The sequence below is a fragment of the Panthera leo genome, chromosome B4 (genome assembly GCF_018350215.1).
Source record: "Panthera leo isolate Ple1 chromosome B4, P.leo_Ple1_pat1.1, whole genome shotgun sequence".
NCBI classification, from domain to species: domain Eukaryota; kingdom Metazoa; phylum Chordata; class Mammalia; order Carnivora; family Felidae; genus Panthera; species Panthera leo.
Genome location: NC_056685.1, coordinates 47,865,738 through 47,889,487, shown reverse-complemented (window position 1 = coordinate 47,889,487; position 23,750 = coordinate 47,865,738). Strand labels below are relative to the sequence as shown.

The 23,750-nt window shown below is 38.8% G+C and overlaps 1 protein-coding gene across 1 annotated transcript in view; it reads left to right on the top strand.

Annotated features, from left to right (window-relative positions):
• The first annotated feature begins 260 nt into the window (after positions 1 to 260).
• GUCY2C (guanylate cyclase 2C) overlaps positions 261 to 23,750 on the top strand; it is a 68,686-nt gene continuing 45,196 nt past the window's right edge. The window contains exons 1-8 of the mRNA XM_042945866.1: positions 261 to 477; positions 6,943 to 7,055; positions 8,416 to 8,480; positions 11,040 to 11,255; positions 12,348 to 12,469; positions 14,156 to 14,252; positions 16,278 to 16,395; positions 18,584 to 18,719. Of these exons, the coding sequence (XP_042801800.1) occupies positions 261 to 477; positions 6,943 to 7,055; positions 8,416 to 8,480; positions 11,040 to 11,255; positions 12,348 to 12,469; positions 14,156 to 14,252; positions 16,278 to 16,395; positions 18,584 to 18,719 (1,084 nt within the window). The remainder of the gene's footprint in view (positions 478 to 6,942; positions 7,056 to 8,415; positions 8,481 to 11,039; positions 11,256 to 12,347; positions 12,470 to 14,155; positions 14,253 to 16,277; positions 16,396 to 18,583; positions 18,720 to 23,750) is intronic.

Below are 23,750 nucleotides of genomic sequence, written 5' to 3'. Positions count from 1 at the left end.
TTTATAACTCTGGCCTTTCTGTGAGCAAACACACAAAGTGAACTTTGGTTTATCTCCTACCATAATGTAGCTGCTAATTGCTGGCAGGCAGGCTGTGTCCCATGGGCCACGTGACCAGTGGGGCATGATCAGAAAGGAGCGTGGGGAAGAGTGGACTGAGGGACCCAGCTAGAGGCTGTCTAGCCAGAGTTCCTGCCTCCCTCAAAGTGCAGAGTAAAACAAGCAAGCACAAGGAGTATGGTTCTGAGGTAAGCAAAGTCATGAAGATGACACTGCTGGGCTTAGTTTTGTGGTCACTGCTCCTCCATCCAGGGCTGATGTTCTGGACCTCCCAGATCAGTCAGAACTGCAACAATGGCAGCTATGAGATCAGCGTCCTGATGATGAACAACTCGGCCTTCCCAGAGACCTTGGATACCTTGAAAGAAGCGGTGAATGAGGGAGTGCAAATAGTGAGACAGCGTCTGCTCAATGCCGGTAAGAATATGGTCACAGGATCCACCTCCTCCCTGTTACCCCTCTGGGGTCAAAGGGTCGCTTGCATTCTTTGCCTAATCACCCACTCTCCTCTACGGGCTTGTCAGACAACCCCTTTCTATTGCAAGGCAGTAGGTCCTCAGAGAGAAGGATTTAAGTCCTACTGTGTTATGCTCCGTCATAATTCACCCTGCTCTTGGAATGACCCCAGTCCAGAGAATGCCAGATGTTCCCAGCAGTGAAATGCCCCACACGCAACTGGATTGATGGCTCCGTTTCAGGGAGGCATCATGTTCCTTTCTGTAACTCTTCAGAGGCAATATTTGATCTGGACCTGAGAGTTCACAGGGTTACCGGTCAAGAACATGAATTAAGAGAGTTAAATTCAGACAGATGCTGCATCTATTTCTGGGATTTTTAATCCATCTGTTCACTCTTGACATCTCGGCTGGCTATTACATAAGACATAGTCCAGTAAATTTGCAACCAAATTCAGTGTTACAGTTCTTCATTGTATCTATTAATTATTAAAATAAACTTTATAGCATTAGATAAAATATGTAGAATAAAGAGAAAAAATCACCCCTGATCATTTTCAGCCGCCTGGATATCTCCAGTGTCTTTCATATGCTCTCAGGTTCTTGTTTTTAAGAACACGATTAGGATCACTATGGCGTACAAACAATTTTCTAGGGGTGCTTGGATGGCTCAGGTGGTTAAGCTTCCAACTCCTGGTTTCAGCTCAGATCATGGTCTCACAGTTCATGCCCACATCAGGCTCCATGCTGGGAGTCTGCTTGAGATTCTGTCTCTCCCTCTCTCTCTTGGCCCCTCCCCCACTCATGCTCTCTAAATAAATAAATAAACTTTAAAAAAAAAAGATAAACCAAAACTAAAAAAATTATTAAAAAAAAAAAAAAGAAACAATTTTCTATCCCGATTTTACTTCACATTATTCTGCAAATGACTTTCCTATAACTGCATAATCTTTATGTGATGTGAGTGGATATGTAATATTCTTTGGAGTAGATATCCTCCCAAATCATCCAGTTATTCCCTACTGTTTGATTTCCCATTGTTTTTAATTTCTCATGGTTATTTAAAATTACTACAATAAGCATTTTCAAATATACAGTTTTTTCCATTCTTTGAGACTAGATTGCCGAAAGTATAATTACTGAGTCAAGGACTATTTCATACGTCTTAATGTTTACTTATGGTTCTAAAGAGGGTATGTCTTGATTTTCTCCATGTAAAACTCTGTGCTAATAAGCTCTTTTCTAGTGCCCAAGCTGCACCGGTTCATTAGGTTCATGCTCTCCTCCCCATGTGGCCAACACAAGGTATATATATGTTTGGTACCTCTGCCGAAGGCTGCACAACTGTCTATGGATGTTATTTAAGCTTCATGCTGTACCTTTCTGTTCCTAGACTGGATGTGTGTGTTCCAAGAAGTTGTCACAAATAAAATTCATATGACCATGAAAAATACAGTAAAATTCTTTGGTAATATAGCAAGAGGTATCATGTATCACATATCTGTGATACCTTTTTGCTGTGCAGTATACATTTCTTCAATCTTGTCCGAGACCAGTTCAGATGTAAATAGCTAGATCTGATCTAGAGCTGTAATGGAACTAGAAGGATTTAATAAAATCCCCTTATTTACCAAGACTGTGGCATCATGGGAAGAAAATTTGATTTGAATTCTGGGGACCTGTATTGGAGTCCTGGCCCCAGACCTTTCTCTTTTTGTGACCCTGGGTGAGCTTTTTCCCTTAGTCTCTCTGAGCTTTGGCTTCCTTGTTTATTGAGTACCCATCATGTCCCAGGTAAGATATATAGCGTCCTTTGTCACCACAGCTCTGTAAGATTGGCATTATTGACACGGTTTCACAGTGGAAGCTTCATAACTTTGCTGAAGTCATACAGGCTGTCTATTTGATACGAAATTCCAACCCCTATCTGTCTGGTTCCAGCTGTCTGGACGCTGTATAATCTTTACCCACCATGAACTAACTTTCTCATTAAAATGAGCCAGTGAAACACGATGGTGAGAAGCAGAGATTTGGAACCAGACAGCTCTTTGTTCATATTCCAGCTTTGTGTCCAACCATTTATCATCAGTGACCTGGAGCAAATTACTTAAGTTTTCTGAGCCTCAATCCCCTTAGCTATAAAATCCCGATAGATAGTAGTTACCTCGTGTGGATATGGTATGAATTAAATGAGGAAATTCATATAAAGTACCCAGTACACAGACTGAAACATAATTAGGAATTCAATAAGTAGCGGCGGTTTTACTGTCATCCCTGTTGTCGTTTTTGTTGAGGATGTTAAAGTTGTGTTATTACTGTGCTGTTGCCACTGTTACCTGAACAAGTTACCAGGATATAAAACAAAGAGTGTAGTATAGTGGTAAGATTTTGATCTCTGGACTCATATAACCTGAATTTGAATTCCTGATCCACCTATCACTAGTTTAATTATAAACACTTTATCAAGTGAGTTATTTATTCTAAGTTCTACTCATCTCATTTATAAAATAGATTCATGGAGCGCCTGGGTGGCTCAGTTGGTTGAGCGTCTAGTTCTTGATTTCGGTTCAGGTCATGATCCCAGGGTTGTGGGATCGAGCCCTGCATCTGGCTCTTGGCTGAGTGTGGAGGCTGCTTAAGACTCTCTCTCTCTCTCTCTCTCTCTCTCTCTCTCTCTCTCCCTCTCCCTGTGTCCTTCTCCCTTGCTTGTGTGCACTCACTCTAAAATAAAAACCATATATATTATATGTATAATACATATACTCATATATAATAGAGTCATGAATGGATGAGTGGTGAGGTGGCTGAATAGATTAAATGAGTGGACAATTTTGAGGGGGATGAAAGAATAAACAGTGATGCCCAGAGTTTTGTATTTAATGATGCATTTTGTTAGATGGATGTTCATGCATGAGAAACTCAAGAAGTACAGGTTGTGATGGAAAGATATGTTCATGTTCTAAACATACTGAGCATTATTATTTGGGGGAAATTCTAAGACATATACTTAAGGGCTAAACTGAAGAAAATTAAGAGTTCAAATGTTGTGGGTGATGTCCAAATGTAAGAAAACAATATTTTTTCCTAGTACTTAGGAAATGTCTGTGAGTTTTGAAGAATACCTGGGATTTGATAGACAACATGCAAAAAGAGACTCCTTCCGCCTTAGGACATCACCTTCTCAAGGATGTATGTTTCATGGTTAAGCACACCCAGTTCATACCCTCCAAATGATCTCATGTGCCAAGGGGGCCGCTTTCCTAGGCTCCAGCACCTATATTCAGATTCCCTTTGGTCCAACTCCTTCCTCAAAGCCCTAGGTAGAAGACAAAGGTTCTGAGATTACTCTGTATGCCTTGGCATTCCGTCCATCTTCCCAGCCTTGAGATATCATGCTGGGGTGGAGGTGCAGGCAGGAGAAAGATGAGAAACAGCACTTGGGTTTGGGAATTGTTAAGTTTAAAAGTTGAGCTTCGATATGACGTCACTATGTTGTCTGAAAATTTTTCAGTATTTTCTTGAGAAATCACTTGGGATTTGGGGAGATAAAGAGGAAGAGATCCTCCTCTTCCTCTACCAAATTAAAAAACAAAAGCAAACACAGTTTTCACTTAGCCATAAAATGATGAGAGGCAGCAGCATACTGTACAGCATGTTCTACAGAAGTGGCTCTCAAACTTTTTGATTTCAAGACCTCTTTATGCTCTTAAAAATAATTGTGAGCTCTGTGGAGTTTTGTTTACATGGTTACATGTATCGACAGTTACTATATTGGAAATTAAGGCTGAGAAATGTTGTAAATAGTTGTTTATTGATTCACTTAAAATAATTAGAAACACTTTATCTGGTAACATAAAATAAAATTTCTTATTAAAGAAAACCTGTATTTCTCAAACCAAAAAAATAAAAATAGTGGGGAAAATGGTATTGATTTATATTTTTGTACATCTTTAATGTCAGCCTTAATAAAAAAAATGGCTGGATTCTCATATCTACTTCTACATTTAATCTGTTGCAATAATACATATTATGTAGCCTCTGGAAAACTCTACTATATGCTCGTAAGAGGAGAGTGGAAAAAACAAAGAAGGTCTTAATACGCTTATGAGAATAGCTTTGGCCTCCTGGCCCTCCTGCAGGTTATCTCTGGAGTCTATGGTCTACACTTTGCAAACTGCTATTCTATAGCATATCAGATTCTGGAATCAGACCGTCCTAGGTTCAGAACCCCAGCTGTGTCCCCCTAAGCAAGTTAGTCTACCTCTCCAGACCTCCATTTTCTGATTTTTAAACTAGGAAGACAAAATATCAATTAACCTCATAGGATTCAGGGGAGGATTAAGGATTGAAATAATGCATGCCGAAAAACACAGCCTGATGCTAGGCATCTAGTGACAGAGATCATCCAGTTCTGTTCTACCAACCAATGGATGAGGAACCGGGGCCCCATAGATGAAGTCATTTGTCTGAGATCACACTCAGTGGATGTGAATTTCCCTTCTCCTAGGTCCTGTGCAGGATTTATACTTGGGTTTTGCCGTGCCCATCCAACATGGGCTGCCTGGACAGTAGGATTTTTAAGTGAGTCATCTTCAGTGCTCCTCATGGTGGCAAGAGGGAGCAGAGCCCTCACAGAGGTTGAGGAGGAGGAGCTAATGTATACATTAACAGCTGCAGGTGTGGTCGTCTTCTGAAAGCCCTGTTTTCATCATGTGACTGTGTACGAGACTGCACTTTACTCCCTGAGTCCTCTTGCTGCTTTCTAAGACAGGCTCAAGCCCTATTTTCTCCTGGTGCCCACATGCCCTCTCCTTTTCTTCTTGGTCCCCAACAGCCTCACTCATACTATTTTCCTGGTTTCATTGACCCCATATGCTCCCTACCGCTGTAAGAATTAGGTAACAAAAAGGGTGTAAAATGTGCAGTATTACGACTGACATATGGCTATTCGCAAGTGTTAGTTGCTATTAAATCCCTCACTGGTCCCACCTCTTCTATTAATTTTCTTTGGTCTTATTACATTGACCTCTCCTACTTGGCAACTCTTATTTAGATCTCTTACTGAACAGTCTCAGGAAAGTGTTCTTGAATTAACCCTCCCCGCACCCAAAAAAAAAGACAAGAAGTAAAATGCTTCCTAGTCTTAGACCCACCTCTGAGGTGGCTATAGACATGCAAAGATACTTTCATTCTTTGAAAGAACAGATCTCTGTCTTTAAAAATATTCTTATTTGGGGAGTGCTTGGGTGGCTCAGCCAGTTAAGCAGCAGACTCTTAATTTCGGTTCAGGTCATGATCTCTCCAGTTGAGCCCCGCACTGGGCTCCATGCTGAGTGTGGAGCCTGCTTGAGATTCCGTCTCGCCCTCTCTCTCTGCCCCTCCCCCACTTATTCCCTCTCTCTCTCAAAATAAATATTTTTTTTTTAAATAAACATTCTTATTCGGATGTTCAGAAGAACAATAACTTCTGTTGTTGACATGCTTTACTCTTTTAAAAGTATCAACATTATTACATTTGATAATTCTGGTTTTAATCCCATTTTACATTTGAGGGAACCAAGTTAGAGAAATTCAAATGGCTGGTGCAAGAACACTCAGAACGTCACTCCCTGCAACCAGCAGTATAACTAGCAGCTGAGGTTTCCAGACTTCCTGTATAAGGGCTTGGCACTATTAGGATGCCTCTCTTAGGAATCAAACATTTCTGTGGAATATTTTTTATCGGAAGGAGACAAAATGTAAGGGATAGAGCTTGGTCACATGGTTCCGCTGTCTTTTTATTCTCGTCCAAAATATGGTATCTAGCAATACCAAGGGATATTACCAAGGCTCTTGCCTTGATCTGAAGGCGATCTGTTATCCCAAGATCCTAGACCATGATGTACACAGTTCACTTTGGCTTTGGGGACAGAGCACAGAGGTTCCAGTGTGCACATTGGCAGGAAACAGAACAAGCACCTTGGAACATGAAAGAACAGATATTGTAGTGGCTACATTTTTGTTTTCCTAACACTCTCCAGAACTGTATAGGAAACTTGCTGAGTCTGCAGTTGTGAAAAGAGGAGAGCCTTGAACGTAATGAAAATGTTGTCAAGCTGGGTTGTGGGATGGTTGCACAGATACACATTTACTAAAAATCATTCAATTGTACACTTAAAATGGGTGGCATTTATGGAGGGTAAATTATACCTCAATAAAGCTGTTGAGAGAGAGACAGAGAGACAGAGACAGAGAGGCAGAAATAAAAGAGACAGAGAGAGGAAAGAAGTGACAGGTAGTGATATAAGAACTCAGAACTCAAATATTCCTGGGCCTGAAGATGCATATCCATTTTTTTCCCGGGATCAGCTGACAAAAGGTAAATCTCATGGCTATAAACTACCGAAAAATAACATGTTTTCTCTTTTCCCTCATTTCTGGATAACAGGCATAAATGTGACTGTGAATGCTACCTTTATCTATTCGAATAGTTTGATTTACAAGTCAAGTGACTGCCGGAGTAGCACCTGTGAAGGTCTTGACCTACTCAGGGAAATTTCAGTAAGTAAATGCTTTTGTAGGTGTAGCTCACACCTCTTAGTACAGGGAGATCACGGTGTGAGACTTGAGCACCCGTCTGTGAGCATTTCTTATGTCATCTCTAGCCACATAGCTGAGTGTTTTGGAGACAGGGTAATCTGACTTTATCCCCGTATATTTCCCAAGAGATGAGGGCCCTCTGGGAATACAGGAAAGTCGGGAGAATCTACTGTGTTCTAGCTCTACACTTTCAGTGTTATGGAGGGGACTTATTTTGTTTTAAATTGTTTCCAAAACCTTTTAAAAATGTGAATGTTGGCATTAATTGGTTTTCTTCTGTGTCCCTCGGGAAATACCTGAGGGATTCTAAAGCCCTGTACCAGAGGTCTCTGTTTCAGGTCATAACCGTAGATGCAGTCACGGGTTAATTGCTTAAGAGCTGAATCTGAAACCTAATTTTAAAGTAGTAACTGTAACGTTAAAGGGTGGAAATGGGAGGGGAAAGATTCTTGCCTACTCCCTCCTCCTAACTCCCCACCTCAGCCCGGGCTTTATGGAGCAAAAGAATGTCCTAACCTCTCCAGAGGCCGCAAGGTGTGTGAGAAGACCGTTTTACTACCAGAAACCCAGGGAAAGGTTCTAGAAGCAGAGCACTGGACATAGAACCATGGCTCTAAATCTTTAATCGATAGCATTACACCAACCAGACAGGTAGACTCACATGGGGAAGAGTGGTTGATAACAGCAGTCATTCTCAATCTTGGGAGGGCCAGGGATGAGCGGGGGGAGTTTAACAAACTCCACTTTATGATGCTAGGAGTGTGCATTTCTTCCTTCCACCTCTTGAGAGGGAGGCATACCCTGGGTTTCTAAGACTAGGGATGGGATGTTCCTAATCACGTTCCTCTTGATAAATAGTACAAGACACGATCTATAGTCACCCAACTGGTCACACTGCATTTTGTTCTCTTTAGCCCTGTTTCATAGCCCTCCCTAAAAGTAAAACTTGCCCTCATCCCCCAAAGCGCCTCCAAATCTAGCCTCTCCTCAGTCTGGCCCACAGGTATGTCTCATGGTACAGTCTATCAGTCCTTCCTATCCCGCCCTGCATCCTCCTCTTGACAAAGAACCCAGGTTCACCTTCATCCTTCTTACCTTCAGCAGAATACCCTTCCTTCCACCTGCAGCACCTTCTCTTTCTCAGATTTCTTTATCCCTTAGTGTCCCGTGCCCAACCCAAGGCACCATGAGTTGCTCCTTTCTTGAGAGGCCTACTTTCTAACCTTCTAGAGGCCTTTTTCATTGCCACTTCTTTCCTATCCATTTACTCATTGCTTTTATTTCAGAGACTGAGTTTTCTTTTTCTTTTTTTCCCCTACAGAATAAAAAACAGATGGGCTGTGTCCTTGTGGGGCCCTCGTGTACATATTCCACCTTCCAGATGTAGTAAGTAGTTTGGTTTGTTGTTTTAATGCCACCGTAAGTTGAAGTCAGGACATGGTATCACTATTTAAATGATTTATCAAACAGAAGTCTAGTCAAGGCAACACAATCAGAGGTGTTGGAACCCTCACATTTTTCTACTTCTCTGTAAGTGTCATTCCCTTGTCCAGGTAGCTCTACCTTTGCTTACCATGAGGTGAAGGACAGTAGCTATTCACATCCAGTTACTAACATCTGAGCCTGAGAGGCAACATGGTATAGGTAAAAAGAGTCCTGACAGGGAACAGAGAAGACAATTAACTTGGATAATTTGAGGAGTTAATGAAGGAAATCTTTACTAAAGTATGAGCAGAGGAAACACACAGGAAAGTACAACACCCTGGGCATTAGCAGGGCTTGGTTCTATCCTTAGGTCCTCAGAATAAGGGAAGTAGAAAGGTACTCAATTCACAGCACTGAGGATTATATAATTAACATATTAAAGTACCTTGCACAGTGCCTTTTTCAGCTTAGGGAAAAAAAAACACTTCCAATATATTCTATAATAAAAACATTTTTCTGCCTTGGCGAAAATCACCCTCATTCTTCCATTCATTTTACTCAGTGTAATTCTCGCCACCATGAAACATTTTGTTCTGCCGGATCACACCTTCCCTAAATCTAAAGCCCTCTTCTTTGCCTGTGTTTCATCTGTTCAGTCTTCCCCTGAATCAAGGATCACCTTTGTCTACACAGAGAAAACTACACTAAAGGACCCCCATGCAACAGATTTTGGAAGGTCACATTAAATTTCTGAAATTTCTGTTGCAAAGTCTGCCTCTGACACCTCCTACCAGCTGTACAAATACTCTGAGATGTTCACACCCACTGCATGCCACGGAAGCACTTTCTCAGCTCATCTTCCCTACTAAAATACAGGCAAATACAGATTCTTCTTCCATTCATTCCCAGTCGTCATCTAATCTGACCACTTGTTGCTTTGCCATAGAATGTGCTCAGAAGGAAAGGAGGAGTAGGAAAATTGATTGACTATTTATGAAACCTTTTGTGTGCAAAGAAGCACTTTGGTTTTGTCTGAGTAGAGAAATTAAGTAAAACACAGCCCCCTGCCCAGTAAAATAGAGAAGACAACAAGAGCATTGGTAACCAGTACAAGGCAGAGTATAATAAGCTCAATTGAAGAAACACAAACAAGAAGCTGTGGGGTTCAGAGAAGAAAGGAGCTCCCTCTGGTTGGAAGAGTTTAGCTCAAGAGGGGAAGGATTTCTTGAAGGAGATGGAATACGAGTTGAGTGTTGAAGCATAGATGAGATTTTAATGAGTAGAGATGAGGAGTTAAGGATCCCAGCCAGGCAGAGGGTAAGTGGGTGTAAAAGCAAAGAAGCAGAGAAGTGTAGACATTTTGTGAAAGTCAGTATCAACCAGTGTGCAAGAGATGAGTAGGGGGATAACAGATAAAACTAGAAAAATTAAGTAGGGCTCTATTGGGGAGGTCACGAGTTCCAGGCGAGGGAAGCAGATTTAATTAGATTTGCATCAGAAACAACTTAGATGGTGCGGGGAAGTGCCATAAGAAGCAGCTCAACTTCGGGAAGAATAAGTGATAACAGTGTACAGGAAAGACTAGAGCACACAGGAGACACTGATGGGGAAAGTCATCAGGGGAGGAGGAGAGCTGAATTAGCATGCAAACAGTTGACCTGGAAAGGAAGGAGAACCTTTAAAGATATTTAAGGGTAGAATAACTGACAACTGATTTGATACCTGATTGGATGTCAGAGTGAGGGATGGAAAGTGTTCAAAAAACACTAAAAGAAATGAAGAATGGTTTTGAAAAATGAAAAGAAAAGATACATTTGACTGTGAACATAGGGAGTTTAAGTGCAAGCAGGACACCTAGCGCTCAAGATGAAAGGGAGGTTTTGTTTTCCTTCCTTTATCAAGTGCACATTGACGGTGCACATATGACCCAGGCAGACTGGAGATATGGAGGTGCATAAGCCAGACGTGATCTGTGCCTTCATGGAGCTTGCAGTCTAGTGGAGGAGGCAGATAGTAAACACATACTGACCCAAAAATTACCTGGTCGCAGGTGTCAGTGAAAGGTTTTTCTGATGGCTGAAGGGATCTTTAATCCAGGACCCGATGCATGAATGAGAGTCAGCCAGGCAAAGAGCCAAGGGGACCAGCATTTCTGGCATATGTCAAGGCCCTGATGATGGCCCATCCTCTGTTTTCTTAGCCCTACTCCCCAAAGGCCATATGTCCCAGCCCCGATGTTATGACCACCCCCTCCTTTTAGAATAAATTGGAACCAAGCCACATTATACATGAAAATATGCAGAGTATCTTAAAACATAACATATGCTCAATAAACGTTTTAAAATTTACCTGTGTGGGAGGGACACCTATTTAAATTAGAAACCTGCTTGAGTGACCCTATTTCATTCTTACCGCTTATAACCAACCACAGGAAACAGTTTGAAACAGTTTAAAGAGGGATTGTATTTGTGCTACTGAAGTTAATCCTGATGTTTGTTTCTTTCTCACTTCTTGGCATAGCCTTGACACAGATTTGAACTATCCCATGATTTCAGCTGGGAGTTTTGGATTATCTTGTGACTACAAAGAGACTTTAACCAGGCTGCTGTCTCCAGCTAGGAAGCTGATATACTTCTTGGTTAACTTTTGGAAGGCCAATAATTTGCCATTCAAAAATTTTTCTTGGAACACTGCGTATGTTTTCAAAAATGGCACCGAGACTGAGGACTGTTTCTGGTGAGCAGGACCATTAATATGCTTCTGGTACTTGCCATAGAGAGAGGCCACAGAATCCTGGCAGGCCATCCGGTTATTATCAGATGCACCTTCCATCTGAAGCAGCACTGGGAATGGACACCAGCCCACTTTCTAACACACAAATAAACGCAAAAGGGCCAAAGGAAACATGGTATAAATACAATCAACATGTATCACATTTGCAGCACTCTAGCTTTCAAAGTACTTTCACATTACTTTTATTGATCCCCTATAGTAAATCCTCTAAAGAAAGGAAAACAAGTACAAGTTCCATTTTACAGATAAGGAAAGTGAAAAACAATGGTTACTGCTTTCACATTACTGTGAAAGATGTGATACCAGAGAATATGCATTCTGCCAATACCTACAGCTAGTTAGAAATAATTTGTCTCACGATCGCTCAGAGGAATAAGTGGAGCGGGAGGAGAGCAGGATATCAGGCACCATTGCTAAAATAAAATTACAAGGTTCACACAACTCCAGCACAGGTGGCAGAAGGAATCTTTTGGTTGTGTTACTGTCTACACCACCACGATGGTGCTTGCTTCTGCAGTCTCTCTCCACCGAAGTATGTGGAATAGTAAGGGTACCACTGGGAATGCACATCTAGGGACCTAAAAAGTCAACCTTAAGGCCTCATCCTGGAAATTTCGAGGTAAGCTTAGAGCCCATAAAGGTCCATTTCATTGGGAAGATAAATGATTCCTATCAACTCTGAATTTTTGCACTGTCGACTCAAAGGTTTCAACTTATCTGTGATAATGGGGTTTATAGAACAAAGTAGCCTTCCTTCTGCAGATAGCAGGAAGCTATTATAAACAACCCACCAAATGTCTCCTATTTGTATATATACATGAAGATGCCCTAAAACTTATCCTTATATCTTTACCAAACTAGATCCCACCATCCAAACTATTGATATCATGATGTGTATCATCGGTTGCGTTGATTGTGGAAATGAAGTTTAGATGAACAAGTCCCACAACAGATCTGTAAACAATGAGCAAACAACATGGAAGGTCATGCAGAAACCAAACTTGTTTCTTAGAGTTTCTCTTTTCTCTGTTCTAGGTACCTCAATGCTCTGGAGGCTGGAGTTTCCTATTTTTCTCAGGAACTTAGCTTCAAGGATATGTTGAGGGGAAATGACCAGTTTCAGGATATCTTAATGAACCAGAACAGGAAAAGCAATGGTAAGGGGACATGGAGATAATTTTTTGCCAACTTCTTCCTCACAACTACTACATCTTTAAGAGTCATTTTGCCAAATCTACGAGTACAGAGTTATCATCATTACCTCTATATATTTTGTTTATCTGGGGAGATCGGCAGTTGCATGCAACTCCATTATATTGGTCCTTCTGCCAATTAAAACCTTTTCCTATGAGAGAAAGGAGAAAAGTAGTGTTGAATAAATACATTAGCATCATGAAAGTAATAATGATGCTAAAGTCTAGCTTGTATAAACCAAAATGATATCATGACCCACCATCGATAAACTGCTTTTTATTTATTTATTTTTTAATGTTTTTTTAAATTTATTTTTGAGACAGAGAGAGAGCATGAGCAGGGGAGGGGCAGAGAGAGAGGGAGGGAGACACAGAATCTGGAGCAGTCTCCAGGCTCTGAGCCATCAGCACAGAGCCCGATGAGGGGCTCAAACTCACGGACTGTGAGATCATGACCTGAGCTGAAGTCGGACGCTTAACAGACTGAGCCACCCAGGTGCCCCGATAAACTGCTTTTTAAATTCACCTCAATCTAATCTATTATTGGATTTATGACTAATCCTCACACATTCTGAACCCTGGTCCCCTGATGACCAAGAGGATATGTTTACTGATTATCTGGCCTAAAGCAAAACTACAAGGTTAGCATATCATCTCATTTTCCTCTAATGTATATCCCACATGCCTAGTGATCTCCCAGTGACAGGTCAAATGTGGGATAAAATCATGCTCACTAAGCTGTGAGGTGATTTGTTTCACTTTCCAAGAATTCTCTTTACAAATAAGAATAAATCAGAAGCAAAGGGATCAACTATGGACATTTCTTATGAGGGAACGTGCTTGTGTGGTAAGAATTCCTAGCATCACTCAAATCATCATCTACTGTCATTATTTAAGTATTTGCCATAATCAGAACCCTCCATGTACAAATCATTGGCAAGATGTGGGGAGAAAGAAGTATAGATGTCCCTAAAAAGAAGTATTCATGTCTCTAAGGAGTTTATTGGACAACATAGTATATAAAAAAATCCAATGTACCCCAACTCCTCTTTCTCATAGAGTCATGCATTTGGGAAATCTGATTCCAATGAGTACGAGAGCTCACAGAACAGATTGAACCCTGCCACTGAAATCACTAAGACTGAGTTCTGAGTTAAGAAGCTACAAGCAAAGCCCAAGGAACATGGGCTTGTTCAGGAACATGACATAAATTCACCCATTAATTTTTCTATAACTTTTTGAAGCACTTAACAATTGGTGAGGTGCACTTATCAATGAAAATAGTTTATGTAACTCCTGTAACCTGGTATAATGGAATAAACACTGAGCTGGATTCATAAACTTGCATATTAGGGCTCTGCCATCTACTAGTTCTTTAACCCTTTAACATCTTGTCTTCCAGGCTCTTTAAATCAATAAAGTTAAGGGAATGGACTAGAGGATTCTTTTTAAGATTCCATGCAGCTCTACTCAGACTCTATGACTGTAAACGGAAAAAAGCAAGGGAGAGAGTAATTGAGGAATTGGTGTTAACCTTGAAACATAAATGTAGCACAGACTTACTGGGTTCAGATTCAGGCGCCTGGTTCCCATGTGTTTGAATGTAGACCATTGTGTATTTCTCTCCTTGTTTTGCTGTCTCTTCTCTAGTGATTGTTGTGTGTGGTACACCAGACACGATCAACTCCCTCAAGGGTGACCGGGCAGTGGCTGAAGATATTGTGATTATTCTAGTGGATCTATTCAAGTAGGTGTAATATTGGAAAGAATTCTCTTTTCAGAAAGGAAATACTCCCAGGATTTCCAGAAGAGACATTCTCTTTTCTCTGGTTTTGCACTGACTTACATGGGATTCGGTATGATCAAGTTTCATTCTTGCATCACAGCCTCATTTTTGTTTAATTGATTGTAACCTTAGCAGATATGCATATCTTTGATATCACTATCATGTCTAAATACAGAAATTTCATGACCCGTTAAATCTACATGTCCATTCATCTACAAGGATCTTGGTCCCCAGCCTGATTTTAAGGTCTTTCCAGGCCGTGATAAATCAACTAATAACCCAATCCAATAGCATTATTTTCAGGAATGTGGGACATATCTCTGCTTTCTTTTGCTAATGGCCTTTGATCCTAGATGACTTATCCTTTGCCACCTTTGTAAGAGGAAAGTTCCAATTAAATGACTGCTTCTCTGCCCTGTGTGGTTTAGTCATGGGTGGCAATTTTATTCTCTGTAATTCTCTAGAGCAAAGGAGAGAAAATTCTGGAGGATAGATACTTTCTTTCTTTCTTTTTTCTTTAAAACATAAATGTAGTACAGAGATACTGTTCTTTCTTTCTTTCTTTCTTTCTCAATTTTTATTTTTTAAATTCAAATATAAATAATATGCAGTGTTATATTTTACCACTCATCTTCTAATATGGTTGGAGACCCTACAAACCTTGCCAAGGTAGTATCTGAGTCAGATTAAACTTATAGAAGTTGTCACCGGTACACCTGTGCTTCTTGCCCCATCAGCTAGATCGTATGACATCACTTATCTGCCTGCACCATTAATCATTACCTGTCTGTACTTAGCCTAGACAATGTTACTGCACTGCATATTTCCCATATTTGCCTAGTCATTTCACCCACACTAAATGTACGTGTCACAGTGTTAAGAGGAAGGAAACATAGGGACTGCAGGTCTGTTTGACTACTATTTGTTCACTAAGATAGTCTTATCAATCAACTTAGCCTTTTAGTTGCAAAATACAGGAAAGAGGACAAAGTTATCAACATTTCACTCCTACAACCACATCGACAGCTGCTCTGGCAGTTGCTTTGCTCTGTGGTAGGAGTTCTCAATGTAGCCAAGCTGGTGTGATTTTACTATCAGCGAATCCTCAACCCAGGGCAAAAGTGTAGGCCTTCCTTTGTCACTGGTCTTTAAGGACACCTGGCTATGTTTTTGGTAGATCATGAGCTTCATTTGAAAATAGACATAACTTGGTCTCAAATTCTAATTCTGACACTTGTGGTTCATTTGACTCTTGGGTATTACTTAATCTTGAGATTAAATCTTCTCATTTGTAAACTGAGAATAAAGATACTCACTTCATAGGAGTGCTCTTAGGATTAGATGTGATAATATGAGGAAAATATTCAACCTAGTCCTCAGTGCATAGATGTGTTCACCTACCGTTTGAATAGTAAATGATGGTCATCTTAGTTATAGCAGTTCCAACATGTTAGATTCTTTGCATATTAAAACATTCAAATGATTTGGAAGCTTAGAAACCATACGACTTGCAGCACAATCTCAGACAGTATTGAGGGTCCACAATGTGCCAAATATCACCTAGGAGCTGAGGATACGAGGATCAATACACTATTATCAAGGAGCTGACAGTGTTAGAGAAAATGTTTAGTCTTTCTTAAAGAAAAGAAAGACTCCACACATAAACCAAAGGTCAGTAAGCCTTGAAAGTGAGCCCTAGCTCGCATGTCCAGAGCCTAAAAAACTCCTTCAAAGAGGTATCTGTGTTCTGATCTTCCTTTCCACTTGTGTATGTGAATGACAGCTGCCTAAGCCCTCTTACTCAACTTAGCATGTTAGGAGAAAATAAACCTATCTGGGGGAAAGCAGAAAGTTTTTCAGGCTACTGGAAAAAAATGTTTTAAACTATTTCTAGGCTGATGCTATAGTTTGTGGGAATTGTGGAAGCTCCATATCTGGTTTTGGAGGAACCTAATTTTCATGAGGAACTTGTGCTTCTTAATACAGTAACGTATACTTTGCGGATAATGTCACCGCCCCAGACTATATGAAAAATGTCCTTGTCCTGACATTGCATCCTGAGAATTCCACCTCAAATAGCTCTTTCTCCAAAAGTTTATCATGGGTAAGTTTCATGGGTATATACTATTCTTTTCTTTGTCAAGGGTAATATATTATTCTCCTATGTAGGACCCAAATTCTAAAGTAAGCAATTTTTTTTTTTACTCTCATTCACTCAACAGATATTAACTGAGACCAACTACATGCAATAGCAGGATTACTGATATTAAAACTCTTACTATAGGGGCGCCTGGGTGGCTCAGTCGGTTAAGCGTCCGGCTTCGGCTCAGGTCATGATCTCACAGTCTGTGAGTTCAAGCCCCGCGTTGGGCTCTGTGCTGACAGCGCAGAGCCTGGAGCCTGCTTCGGATTCTGTGTCTCCCTCTCTCTCTGCCCCTCCCTTGCTCATGCTCTGCCTCTCTCTGTCTCAAAAATAAATAAAAACATTTAAAAAAATTTTTTTAATTAAAACAAACAAACAAACAAACAAACAAACAAAAACCTCTCTTACTATAGGTCACTGTGCTGGGCTTTGGACCAGCACAACAATGCACACTCTGTAATATTGGAATGGAAGTGACAATGTGGGAAGACAGGAAGAAGCCCCACTAACTTAGGGAAGGTAGAAACTAAACAATGTACCTAAAGCAACTTTCCGCTGGGGCCGATATCAAAATTCTACCTTTAAAGATATATATTCCTAGGTTAAGACATTGTCCTCTATTATAATTAAGTTGGCCATTGTTTAAATTTGTCCAGGAGAGTCATGTTTATTCCTCTTATCCAGCATTTCATCTGGTTTAGCACTGATTCCAGAAAAAAAAGAAAGAAAGAAAGCAAGAAAGCAAGAAAGAAAGAAAGAAAGAAAGAGAGAAAGAAAGAAAGAAAGGAAGAAAAAAAGAAAAGAAAACCTCCAATTGGACATTAAATCATGGCCACCTTATTATAATACAGGGGCCCCTGACCCTAATACTCCATTAGGCCTTGTCAGTCACTATACCTTAGCTTGATTAAATTCATCAAATGTATTCTGCCCTCAGAGTCAGTTGAGAGCAGGTTAGGACTGGGAAGAAGAGGGAAGAAGCAGTCCCGAGGACCCTGAACAACCTTGGGATGGCAAGCCATGGGCCAGACCTGAAGAGCTATAAGGGAAGTTGGGTACCTTGGGGAGTACAACGGTTTTTTCCTAGACTAGAAATTCTAAACCCTCTTTTTCACAATGCTGCAAAAATTTGGAGCTGCAACCACTTTGGAAGTTGGGGGTTTTTTTAAATTTTTTTTAATCTTTATTTTAATTTTTGAGAGAGACAGAGACAGAGCATAAGCAGAGTGGGGAGAAGAGAGAGAGGGAGACACAGAATCTGAAGCAGGCTCCAGACTCTGAGCTGTCAACACAGAGCCTGATGCAGGGCTTGAACTCATGGACCACGAGATCATAACCTGAGCCAAAGTCGGATGCTTAACCTACTGAGCCACCCAGACCCCCCGGGGATTGGGTCTTAACTGGATTCTTTTTATCTCATCAAATGATGATTTCAGCAAAAGACACTGAAACCAATGAGAGGCGTTTTATTTTTTCTCTTTATATTTTCCAGCAAATGCACTTCTGTGTGTAATATTCAGATATCACTCACGCAGCTTCTAGGCTCTGTTGAAAGTGTGATTCTTAACAGGTGGACAGTCCAAAATGCCCAAGCTGACAGAATTCACTTAGTCTCAGGGGGCACAAGACTTTTAATCCATAGCCCAACTCTGTGAAGATTGCAACTGTCGAGAATCGTTTCCAAAGCAGGTTCATTGGTATCCAATCAAAACTCTTCCTGTTCTATTCAGGGTACTGAAGGGCAGGGAATTGTTTTTACTGTTGTTCTCTTTTACTCTCTGTGAAAACATTAAAGTACAAGCAAGCATTTTTTTCTGTATAAAATCCCATAAGAATTATGAAAATGTTGTCTGTTTTTCTTCCTGGTTGAAATAATAGATTTCACCATCATGGGAAGGAAGTACCTCCCTAAAGGAAGTGTTTCAGGTTTATTGATCCCAAGGAAATGCAAAATTTTGACACAAGGATAATAAAAGAACCCTGGTTCAAGGACATATTTTCCAAAAGATTACTTTTACTACCATCCCTATAATTCTCCTAATATGCCTTTACCTTTCCGGTTACTCTGCTGACCCCAAGAATGTTTTGTTCCAGGTTCAAGACCAGAATCTCTTTTTTGGGACTCAAAAGATTTTTCTTTCTCATTCAGGCAAAAAATGGCTTTGCTCTTGCCTACTTGAATGGAATCTTGCTCTTTGGACACATGCTGAAGATATTTCTTGAAAATGGAGAAGCTATTACCACCCCCAAATTTGCTCATGCCTTCAAGAACCTCACTTTTGAAGGTACTGGTCTCCTAAGAGCAAACAACAGCAACAAAACTTACACTTTACAGAAAGCTGGAGAAATATGGGCTTTGTGGATGGACTTAGGGAAACAAAGAGGGGGTTTGGCAATAGATGGATCAACAGCTAAATAACTTTGAACTTGGAGGCAAACATCACTGCATAAATTTTGGGGTTGCTGTTCTCAATATCTTGGACCCCAGGTGATGCTTTAGGATTTCAGAATTTTTCAATCCCAAAGAAAGGGCAAATGGCTTGGACTTTGTATTTATAACAGGCTCATCACAGGGCATTTTGGGCAGTGATGTCCCGAAAATGCTTAGAGACTAGGGAGAAGAGAAATCTCTGCCATTTGATTTTGGTCCTTCCATATCTCCTTTCTATCATTTAGGGATCTGGGACCCTGTGTCACCACTCAAACTACCATAACCTCTCATAACAACACCATCCCAAAGCTCCCAACACATGTTCCTGAGTGTGAAGTAGCATCTTATTGTAATTTTGATTTACATTTCCCTAATGATTAGCAATATCAAGCACCTTTTCATGTGCTTATTGGCCTTATTGGCCATTTGTATATGTTCTTTAGAAAATGTGTCTTCAGTCCTTTGCCCCTTTTTGAATTGAATTGTTTGGGTTTTTTGTCTGGATATTAATAGCTAATCAGATGTATGATTTGCAAATATTTTCTCCTATTTTGTGAGATGCCTTTTTACTCTGTTGATAATGTGTATGTTTGCATATGTTCTTTAGAAATTGTCTCTTCAGTCTTTTTGCTCCTTTTTGAATTGTTTTTTTTTTGTCTAGCTATTAATAGTGAATCAGATATATGATTTGCAAATATTTTCTCCTATATTGTGAGTTGCCTTTTTACTCTGTTGATAATGTCTTCATGCACAAAGTTTTTAAATCTTCATGAAGTCCAGTGTGCCTAATTTTTCACTGGTTGCCTTTGCCTTTGGTATCATATCTAAGAAATCACTGCCAAATCTAATGTCATGAAACTTTTGCTCTGTGTTTTCTTCTAAGTTTTATAGTTGTAGGCCTTACATTTAAGTCAGGATGGATTTTGAGCTATGTGGATATCTAATTTTCCCAGCACCATTTGCTGAAAAGACTCTTTCCCCCCATTGAATGGTCTTGTCACCCTTAGTGAAAATTATTTGACCATATATGTAAGGGTTTATTTCTGAACATCCTATTCCATTCCATTTGTGTATACATCCGAGTTTATGCCAATACCATACTATTGATTACTGTAGCTTTGTAGTAAGTTTTGACATTAAGACGTGAGTCCTTCAGCTTTGTTCTTCTTTTTCAATTGTTTTGGCTATTTAGCATCTCTTGAAATTCCATATGAATTTTAAGATGGCTTTTCCTATTTCTGCAAAAAAAATTATTGAGATTTTGACAGGGATTGCATTAAATTTATAGGCTGCTTTGGGTAATACCGATTTCTTAATGATATTAATTCTTCTATTACATAAACATGGGAAGTTTCCATTTATTTATATTTAATTTTTTGCAGAAATGTTTTGGAGGTTTTTTTTTGTACAAGTCTTTCACCTTGGTTAAGTAAATTCTTAAGTATTTTATTCTTTTTGATACTATCATAAATGGAATTGTATTCTTTTTTATTGAAGTATAGTTGACACACAATGTTACCTTAGTTTCAGCCATATAACATGGTGATTCCACAAGTCTATACTTTATGCTATGCTTGCCACAAGTATGCCTACCATCTGTTACCATACAACGCTATTACAGTACCAATGACCATATTCTCTATACCTTTGACTATACATTGACTATATTTCCTGTATCGTTTTTCGGTATGACCTATTCATTCCATAAATGGAAGCCTGTAACTGCCACTGGAATTGTATTCTTAATATCCTTTTCTGAATGTTCATTGTTACTGTATAAAAATGCAACTGAGTTTTGACTGTTGACTTTTTATCCTGCTACTTTGCTCTTTTATTAGTTTTAACAGTTTTTTGTGGAATATTGAAAATTTTCAACATATAAGGTCTTATCATCTGTGATTAGAGATAACTTCACTTCTTCCTTTCCAATTTGGATACTTATATTTCTTTCTTTCTTGCCTAAGTGCTCTGGCTAGGTATTCTAGTACTACGTTTAATAAAAGTGGCAAGAATGGGAATCCTTGCTTTGTTCCTGATCTTACAGGAAAAGCTTTCAGTCTGTCACCATCAAGTATGATGTGGTTATAGGTTCTTCATAGATGGATTTTATTATGTTGAGATAGTTTCCTTCTATTCCTAGTTTGTTATGTTTTATCATGAAAAGTATTTAATTTTGTAAAATGCTTTCTTTTCATCAGATTGATAAGGTCATGCATTTTTTCCTTCATTCTGTTATTTGTGGTATATTATCAATATAATATATCAACTTTCTCAACTTTTATATGTTGAGCTATCCTTGCATTCAAGGAATAAATCTTACTTGGTCCTAGTGTATATTTCTTTTAATATGCTGCTGAATTCTGTTTGCCAGTATTTTGTTGAGGACTTTTAAATCAGTGTTTATTAGGAATATTGATATAGTTTTCTTTTCTTAGTGTCATTTTCTGGCTTTGATATCAGATATCTGGCCATATAGAATGAGTTAGGGAATGTTTCCTCCTCTTCAGGTTTTTTTTTTTTAAGTTTGAATTTGAGAAGTATTGGTGTTAATTATTCTTTAAATGTTTGTAGAATTGATCAATAAAGCAATTAGATCCAGATTTTTTTTTTTCTGTTTGGTCAGGAGATTTTTGATTACTGATTCAATCTCCTTACTACTTATAGATCTATTCAAATTTTCTATTTCTTCATGGTTTAGTCATGGTAAGTTTTATGTTTCTAGAAATTTGCCCATTTAATCTAAGGTATCCAATTTGTTGCTATAGAATTGCTTATAATAATTTTTTTTTTGTAGAATTGATAAGGTCCCCAACTTTCATGTTTTATTTTCGTAATTTGAGTCATTTTCTTATCTACTTAGCTAAAAGTTTGTCAATTTTGTTGCTGTTTTTGAAGAACCAACTTTTAGTTTCATTGACTTTTTTCTGTTGTTTTTCTCTTCTGCATTTCATTTACCTCTACTTTAATCTTTATAATTTCCTTCCTTCTGCTAGCTTTGGGTTAAGTTTGTTCTTCTTTTTCTGGTTTCTTAAGTTGTAAAGTTAGATTTTTGATTTGCATATGTTTTTGTTTTTTAGTGTGAACATTTACATCTATAAATTCCCCCCTTAGCACTGCTCTTGCTGTGTCCCATAGCTTTGGTATTTTATGTTTTCATTTGTATTTGTCTTTAGGTTTTCAAACTTTTCCTTTGTGATTTCTTCTTTGATCCATTAATTGTTTAAGAGAGTGATTTTTTTATGTCCACAAATTGGTGAATTTTCCAGCTTTCCTTCTATTATTGAAGTCTGACTTTATGGTCAGAGAAGATATTTTGTAAAACATCTATCGCTTTAAATCTATTCAGACTTAATCGTGGCCTAACATATGATCTATCCTGGAAAATGCCTTATGTGCATTTAAGAATAATGTGTATTCTATTGTCGGGTAGACAATGTGTATTATATTGTTCTGTGTTTGTCTATTGGATCTAGTTGATGTATTTGTTCAAGTCTTCTATTTCCAAACTTCTTTTGTCTTGTTATTCTATCCACCATTGAAAGTGGAATATTGAGGGGCACCTGGGTGGCTCAGTCAGTTAAGCGTCTGACTTTTGATTTCACTTCAGTTCATGATCTCACAGTTTGTGTGTCCAAGCCCTACACTGGGCTCTGTGATGACAGTGCAGAGCCTGCTTGGGATTCTCTTTCTCCCTCTATCTCTGCCCCTCCTTCCCTCTCTCTCAAAATAAACAAATTTTTTAAAAAGTGGAGTATTGAAATTTTCAACTATTATTGTAGAACTGTCCATTTCTTTGTTCAATTCTGCCAATTTTTGCTTCATGTATATTGGTAGTCTGTTATTAAGTGCATAGATGTTTATAATTGTTATATCTTCTTGCTGTATTGAAACCTTTATTAATATACACTATCCTTTTTCTCTTATAAAATTTTTAACTTAAAGTCTATTTTGTCTGATATTAGTATATCCACCGCCACTCTCTTTCAGTTACTATTTGCATAGAATATCCTTTTCCATTGTTTCTCTTTCAAACTATTTATGTTTTTGGATCTAAAATGAGTCTTTTATAGATATCATATAGAATCATTTTTTTAAAAATACAGTCTTCAAATCTCTATCTTTGATTCTCCAATCAAAATAAAATCTATTTTATATTTAAAGTAATTACTGAGAAGAAGAGATTTGTTTGTTTTTTTGTTTCTCATTTGTTTTTTTTTTTTTTTGTTTCTCATTTTCTGCATTATTTTCTTCTTCTGTGTTTAGTTGATTTATTTTGTAGTGAAATGTTTGAATTCCTGTCTTATTTTTTTATTTATATTCTTTAACTATTTCCTTTGTGGTTGCCATAGGTATTATGGTTAACACTCTAAGATTATTACATTCTAATTTGACTTTATACCAGTTTAACTTCAATCACATTTTTAAAAAACTCTACAGTTTTAGGGGTACCTGGGTGGCTCAGTCAGTTAAGCATCTAACTCTTGATTTCGGCTTGGGTCATGATCTGACAGTTTGTAGGGTCGAGCCCCACATCGGGCTCTGTGCTGACAGCACAGAGCCTGCTTGGAATTCTCTCTCTCCCTCTCTTTCTGCCCCTCTCCAGCTTGAGTGCTCTCTCTCTCTCTCTCTCTCTCTAAAAATAAATACATAAAGTTTGAAAAAAACTCTATAGCTTTAATACTTCCATCCCCACCTTTTTCAGACATTGATGTTGCAAAATTACATCTTTATACATGTGTGTCCAAAAATATAAACTGTGGATATTTTAAGCATTAGTGTCCTAAATTATGTCAAAAACAAAATGTAGCGTTATAAACCAGTTATAATAATGCTAGTTTGGGGACTAATTTTTAAAAACACATTCATCCCTTAAATCATGTAGAAA